Source organism: Oncorhynchus gorbuscha, unplaced genomic scaffold (genome assembly GCF_021184085.1).
Source record: "Oncorhynchus gorbuscha isolate QuinsamMale2020 ecotype Even-year unplaced genomic scaffold, OgorEven_v1.0 Un_scaffold_957, whole genome shotgun sequence".
In the NCBI taxonomy this organism is placed as follows: Eukaryota; Metazoa; Chordata; class Actinopteri; order Salmoniformes; family Salmonidae; genus Oncorhynchus; species Oncorhynchus gorbuscha.
The window spans coordinates 41796-49835 of record NW_025745894.1 but is presented as its reverse complement, the minus strand read 5'-3'; the positions used below and the strand labels follow the sequence as shown (position 1 = coordinate 49835).

Here is an 8040-nt window from a genome sequence, read left to right as displayed (position 1 = left end):
GTAATGTCATAGTCAACACAGCTAATATAAGTAACTTGTTAGTAAACCTGCTACAATCATGACAGAGCTCCTCTGTGTAGATGCTACATGTTTCATCATTAGATGCTACAGTCCTCCAACAATGGATGTCATATGAATCTTTACCACTTGCTCTGTAATAGGAGTAGTATTTTTCCTCGACTCACCTGTGTCCCCGCACATTGACTCTGTTCCGGTACCTCCTGTATATACCCTCCACATTGACTCTGTTCCGGTACCTCCTGTATATACCCTCCACATTGACTCTGTTCCGGTACCCCCTGTATATACCCTCCACATTGACTCTGTTCCGGTACCTCCTGTATATAGCCTCCACATTGACTCTGTTCCGGTACCTCCTGTATATACCCTCCACATTGACTCTGTTCCGGTACCTCCTGTATATACCCTCCACATTGACTCTGTTCCGGTACCTCCTGTATATAGCTTCCACATTGACTCTGTTCCGGTACCTCCTGTATATACCCTCCACATTGACTCTGTACCGGTACCTCCTGTATATAGCCTCCACATTGACTCTGTACCGGTAATACCTGTATACAGCCTCGCTACTGTTATTTTTCTGCTGCTCTTTAACCTAAATTATTTGTATTTTATACATAACTTATTTTTATTAAAACTGCATTGTTGGTTAATTAAGGGCTTGTAAGTAAGTATTTTACTTGTATTTTGATTTCTTTCATACATTTCTTACATTAATTTATTAATATAGAAAATATAAATATTGAAAATATAAATGTTTAAATTTTTTACATATATTGTTGAACATAATATACTTTAATGGTATATTAGTTCCAGGATCTCTGCCAGTGTTAAAGTTATGGGCCCTTTAATACAGAGAGATTAGCATAGTAGGACATGTAACTTAAGGTTACCTAACATAACCCCTGTTCTATGATATTATAAACCTCGTTAGGGGCGGAGTCTAGGGAGATCCAATCAAACAACGTCTGTCACGCAACAGCTAATAGCAGACGACTCCACTTCCTATATAGGGCCATAGTCTCTCCCGTCTTCACATCTAAGTACGGTTGTCTTCCATGTGTGAAAGGTATCCTGGTAAATATTATAGAATCAGGGTTATTTTAGGTATCCTGGTGAATATTATAGAATCAGGGTTATTTTAGGTAACCTGGTGAATATTATAGAACCAGGGCTCTGTTAGGTAACCTGGTGAATATCATAGAATCAGGGTTCTGTTAGGTAACCTGGTGAATATCATAGAACCAGGGTTATGTTAGGTAACCTGGTGAATATCATAGAATCAGGGTTCTGTTAGGTAACCTGGTGAATATAATAGAATCAGGGTTCTGTTAGGTAACCTGGTGAATATCATAGAATCAGGGTTCTGTTAGGTAATTACATACAGTAGTTCTTCTCGACTGTATGTAATGAAACCTAAGATGACCTGGGGTACTAATGTAAGAAATAACACGTAAAAAAACAAAAAACTGCATAGTTTCCTAGGAACGCGAAGCGAGGCGGCCATCTCAGTCGGCGCCGGAAGTTGGAGGCGTGGCCACGCACGCCTCCAACTCAATCATCAAGTTTGCGGACGACACAACAGTGGTAGGCTTGATTACCAACAACGACGAGACGGCCTACAGGGAGGAGGTGAGGGCCCTCGGAGTGTGGTGTCAGGAAAATAACCTCACACTCAACGTCAACAAAACTAAGGAGATGATTGTGGACTTCAGGAAACAGCAGAGGGAACACCCCCCTATCCACATCGATGGAACAGTAGTGGAGAGGGTAGCTAGTTTTAAGTTCCTCGGCATACACATCACAGACAAACTGAATTGGTCCACTCACACTGACAGCGTCGTGAAGAAGGCGCAGCAGCGCCTATTCAACCTCAGGAGGCTGAAGAAATTCGGCTTGTCACCAAAAGCACTCACAAACTTCTACAGATGCACAATCGAGAGCATCCTGGCAGGCTGTATCACCGCCTGGTACGGCAACTGCTCCGCCCTCAACCGTAAGGCTCTCCAGAGGGTAGTGAGGACTGCACAACGCATCACCGGGGGCAAACTACCTGCCCTCCAGGACACCTACACCACCCGTTGTTACAGGAAGGCCATAAAGATCATCAAGGACATCAACCACCCGAACCACTGCCTGTTCACCCCGCTATCATCCAGAAGGCGAGGTCAGTACAGGTGCATCAAAGCTGGGACCGAGAGACTGAAAAACAGCTTCTATCTCAAGGCCATCAGACTGTTAAACAGCCACCACTAACATTGAGTGGCTGCTGCCAACACACTGTCATTGACACTGACCCAACTCCAGCCATTTTAATAATGGGAATTGATGGGAAATGATGTAAATATATCACTAGCCACTTTAAACAATGCTACCTTATATAATGTTACTTACCCTACATTATTCATCTCATATGCATATGTATATACTGTACTCTACATCATCGACTGCATCCTTATGTAACACATGTATCACTAGCCACTTTAACTATGCCACTTTGTTTACTTTGTCTACACACTCATCTCATATGTATATACTGTACTCGATACCATCTACTGTATGCTGCTCTGTACCATCACTCATTCATATATCCTTATGTACATGTTCCTTATCCCCTTACACTGTGTATAAGACAGTAGTTTTGGAATTGTTAGTTAGATTACTTGTTGGTTATCACTGCATTGTCGGAACTAGAAGCACAAGCATTTCGCTACACTCGCATTAACATCTGCTAACCATGTGTATGTGACAAATAAAATTTGATTTGATTTGATTTGAACCTGGTAAATATTATAGAATCAGGGTTCTGTTAGGTAACCTGGTGAATATCATAGAATCGGGGTTCTGTTAGGTAACCTGGTGAATATCATAGAATCAGGGTTCTGTTAGGTAACCTGGTGAATATTATAGAATCAGGGTTCTGTTAGGTAACCTGGTGAATATTATAGAATCAGGGTTCTGTTAGGTAACCTGGTGAATATCATAGAATCAGGGTTCTGTTAGGTAACCTGGTGAATATTATAGAATCAGGGTTCTGTTAGGTAACCTTCCGTTCTATTTCAATGACTTGTTAGTCTCTCACTTTGGGGATATAGTCAACAACCATAGAGCTCATATACTCTCTGATGCCAAGTCTAGACAGGATCATCCCTCAGAGGTCCCCACTCTACTCACCGTAGGTACACTTCATCTGTGAGAGACGGAATCTAAAACAAAAATCCTGAAAATCACATTGTATGATTTTTAACTAATTAATTTGCATTTTATTTCATGACATAAGTATTTGATCACCTACCAACCAGTAAGAATTCCGACTATCACAGACCTGTTAGTTTTTCTTTCAGACGCGCTCCTGTTCTCCACTCATTACCTGTATTAACTGCACCTGTTTGAACTCGTTACCTGTATAAAAGACACCTGTCCACACACTCAATCAAACAGACTCCAACCTCCAAGACCAGAGAGGGTGTAAGGACATCAGGGATAACATTTTAGACCTGCACAAGGCTGGGATGGGCTACAGGACAATAGGCAAGCAGCTTGGTGAGAAGGCAACAACTGTTGGCGCAATTATTAGAAAATGGAAGAAGTTCAAGATGACGGTCAATCACCCTCGGTCTGGGGCTCCATGCAAGATCTCACCTCGTGGGGCATCAATGATCATGAGGAAGGTGAGGGATCAGCCCAGAACTACACGGCATGACCTGGTCAATGACCTGAAGAGAGCTGGGACCACAGTCTCAAAGAAAACTATTAGTAACACACTACGCGGTCATGGATTAAAATCCTGCAGTGCACGCAAGGTCCCCCTGCTCAAGCCAGCGCATGTCCAGGCCCGTCTGAAGTTTGCCAATGACCATCTGGATGATCCAGATGAGGAATGGGAGAAGGTCATGTGGTCTGAGGAGACAAAAAGAGAGCTTTTGGGTCTAAAATCCCCTCGCCGTGTTTGGAGGAAGAAGGATGAGTACAACCCCAAGAACACCATCCCAACCGTGAAGCATGGAGGTGGAAACATCATTCTTTGGGGATGCTTTTCTGCAAAGGGGACAGGACGACTGCACCGTATTGAGTGGAGGATGGATGGGGCCATGTATCGCGAGATCTTGGCCAACAACCTCCTTCCCTCAGTAAGAGCATTGAAGATGGGTCGTGGCTGGGTCTTCCAGCATGACAACGACCCGAAACACACAGCCAGAGCAACTAAGGAGTGGCTCCGTCAGAAGCATCTCAAGGTCCTGGAGGGGCCTAGCCAGTCTCCAGACCTGAACCCAATGGAACATCTTTGGAGAGAGCTGAAAGTCCGTATTGCCCAGCGACAGCCCCGAAACCTGAAGGATCTGGAGAAGGCCTGTATGGAGGAGTGGGCCAAAATCCCTGCTGCAGTGTGTGCAAACCTGGTCAAGAACTACAGGAAACATATGATCTCTGTAATTGCAAACAAAGGTTTCTGTAAATATTAAGTTATGCTTTTCTGATGTATCAAATACTTGTCATGCAATAAAATGCAAATGAATTACTTAAAAATCATACAATGTGATTTTCTGGATTTTTGTTTTAGATTCCGTCTGTCACGGTTGAAGTGTATCTATGATAAAAATGACAGACCTCTACATGCTTTGTAAGTAGGAAAACCTGCAAAATCGTCAGTGTACCAAATACTCGTTCTCCCCACTGTATTTCACATATACACTAACTTCATCCGTGCCGAGGATGATGCCTGGATAAAAAAAGTATTTTCCTCCTTGGCTGGCTGTTCTGGAGCAGCCAGGACCTTTTGCCTGAAACTGAAGTGCTGTGTGTTAAAGCATGTACAGTTTAGGTCCTTCTTTGTTGAACAAAGGCAACTGACATCCCCAGACATCAGCTCACCAGGAGAAGGGGGATGACCTGGTGTATTCTCAACTGACATCCCCAGACATCAGCTCACCAGGAGCAGGGGGAAGACCTGGTGTCTCATGGTGGAGGGCACCACTTTTATCGGTCTTAGCATCATCTCCATCGCACGTTCAACATCAGCACTCTTCACACAGAACAGCTTCACTGACGTGATTGTCTCCTGGAGGCCTTTGTAAAGCTCCTGTGCATCGCTGACATAACGGCCCTCAGCCACCAACCTGTCTGCCGTTCTCTTCAACGTTCATGATGTGGACTTAGTGGTCAAGTTCCTCAGTGCTCCGTTCCTCTACTTGCTTCTTTTGTATGCTGTTCTCCACTGTTTACACTTCTGATGCTGGTCTCTCTCATTTAATAAATCACTGATCTTTTCTTTTCCCCCTGAATCAACATTCCTTTTCCATCTCTCTCTCAAGGTACTGTTCCCTTTTTACTGGGTCAGCATTGTGATGTGCTAGACACTGCCTTTGTCGTTCTGCTGCTGATGTGGGTGCCATCATTCCCTAGATGTTTCAATGGAATAACGTTAAATCAAAGATTGTTATAATATACACATGTATACACTATAATCATTGAGTAATTTAGGATCCAGAGCAACTTAAAGGAACAACTGAAGAGCCTTGACCAACTCTCCTACCAACAGGCTACCTGCCTTAAAATATACATTCAGTTCACATGGAACACATTACAGCATGTTTTATAAGTGAATATAAACTATATATAATGTATAATATATCCAATTATTAATTTGTTTAGATGCAATACTCATAAATAAAGTAAATAACTCAACCCTGTCACAGGTTTACAACCTGTTACATGTAGACTGAGGGACAGAGAGCTACATGGTGTGATTTTAATCAATAATCATGCATTTATTTGATAAAAATACTTTCTCAACAAAATAACACAAATGTATGTTTGCATTCAATTATGTGCACATTTTAATATTAATTTCCCAAGTAAAAATGAATTGAAACGCCTGGGGGACATATAAAAAAATATATGATTTTGTAATAATAAAGTTTAAATGAATTCTTTATTTATTTCAATTCATTATACTGGACATTTCAATTTATATACAAAATCAGTCAGTGGGACTGAAATATTACCAGAGCTCAAGAATGACCCAAATACTGTTAGAATAGAAATGGTTTTCTCTGTCTGTTATTTTTCACATCTAAATGTGGCCATACAACTCCCTTAAAGTGAAGGTAGCTAAATGTAACCACATGTAACATATGGATCTGCATTAGTATAGCATCACAAGTCCCAATGCAAAGTTACACCTCTCTTTTCTATTCTTCCACTACATAAAACCGATCAGAATTCCAAAGAATACCGAAGTCATGTCAGAATTGTTTTTTTTTACAGGCTGTGAAGTAATATGGAGGACCCGGCTAGCCAGCCTATCCCCTACAATGTCAACTCTGACAGAAATATCTTCAAATAGATCACATCAAATTAAACCAAATCGTGTGCACTCATGACTAGTGGTTGTCTGTCACAGTTGAAGTGTACCTATGATGAAAATGACAGGCCTCTCTCATCTTTTTAAGTGGGAGAACTTGCACAATTGGTGGCTGACTAAATACGTTTTTGCCCCACTGTATATATATTTATACACAGTGGGGAGAACAAGTATATGATACACTGTCGATTTTGCAGGTTTTCCTACTTACAAAGCATGTAGAGAAGTATGTAGAAAAGCATGTAGGGGTCTGTCATTTTTATCATAGGTACACTTCAACTGTGAGAGACAGAATCTAAAACAAAAATCCAGAAAATCACATTGTATGATTTTGTGAGTACACCCCTCACATTTTTGTAAATATTTGAATATATCTTTTCATGTGACAACACTGAAGAAATTACACTTTGCTACAATGTAAAGTAGTGAGTGTACAGCTTGTATAACAGTGTACATTTGCTGTCCCCTCAAAATAACTCCACACACAGCCAGTAATGTCTAAACCACTGGCAACAAAAGTGAGTACACCCCTAAGTGAAAATGTCCAAATTGGGCCCAAAGTGTCAATATTTTTTGTGGTCACCATCATTTTCCAGCATGGAGTACACGTCCTGGTAATCCGTCTGGCCCTGCGTTGTGATCTGAGGACCCATGCCAAACCTTTTCAGTCTCCTGAGGGGGAATAGGTTTTGTCGTGCCCTTTTTATATAGCCAAATTATTTTTCACCCAGGAAGCTCCGGTAAAACAGGGTTGTTGTGCACTGCTGCCACTACCAGGCCTGGAGTCCATTTTGACTTTGTTGATAGCGAGCTGTGTTAGCGAGCTGTGTTAGCGAGCTGTGTTAGCGAGCTGTGTTAGCGAGCTGTGTTAGCGAGCTGTGTTAGCGAGCTGTGTTAGCGAGCTGTGTTAGCGAGCTGTGCGGCTAAGCAGCTAACTGGCTACTGATCAACCTATTGTGTGTATTGAACATTCATACTGGACAGTTTTATCTATAGAGTAGCACCACCACCCATCCTCTTGAAGTCAAAGCCACAGTGTATTGTTGCTATAGGAGTTTATGATGAATAATCCTATTCATTTCAAGCCCCACTAAGATGTCACCATACTATTTTTTTAAAGCCCCACGATGTAAGACATACATCAACAGAGTGGGCCTCCCATTTAAATGTAAACAATGGAGCAAATGCATCACATGTGAACATCACTTGATTATCAGAGGGGTGTATTATGACATCAGATAGAACTATTCAGACATTCCAAATATCACTTGATTATCAGAGGGGTGTATTATGACATCAGATAGAACTCAGACATTCCAAATATCACTTGATTATCAGAGGGGTGTATTATGACATCAGATAGAACTACTCAGACATTCCAAATATCACTTGATTATCGGAGGGGTGTATTATGACATCAGATAGAACTACTCAGACATTCCAAATATCACTTGATTATCAGAGGGGTGTATTATGACATCAGATAGAACTACTCAGACATTCCAAATATCACTTGATTATCGGAGGGGTGTATTATGACATCATATAGAACTACTCAGACATTCCAAATCAGGCTTCATCCATATCATGAAGGTGGATATTGATCCAACCATTTCCAAAGTACCGGGCTGATGGAAACAGGATATGCCTGTACA

At 41.6% G+C, this 8040-nt stretch overlaps 1 protein-coding gene across 1 annotated transcript in view; it reads right to left on the bottom strand.

Moving 5' to 3' along the window:
• Positions 1–4942: 4942 nt before the first annotated feature.
• LOC124020858 (piggyBac transposable element-derived protein 4-like) overlaps positions 4943–8040 on the bottom strand; it is a 12759-nt gene continuing 9661 nt past the window's right edge. Inside the window, exon 4 of the mRNA XM_046336154.1 lies at positions 4943–5152. Coding sequence (XP_046192110.1) covers positions 4943–5152 — 210 coding nt within the window. The remainder of the gene's footprint in view (positions 5153–8040) is intronic.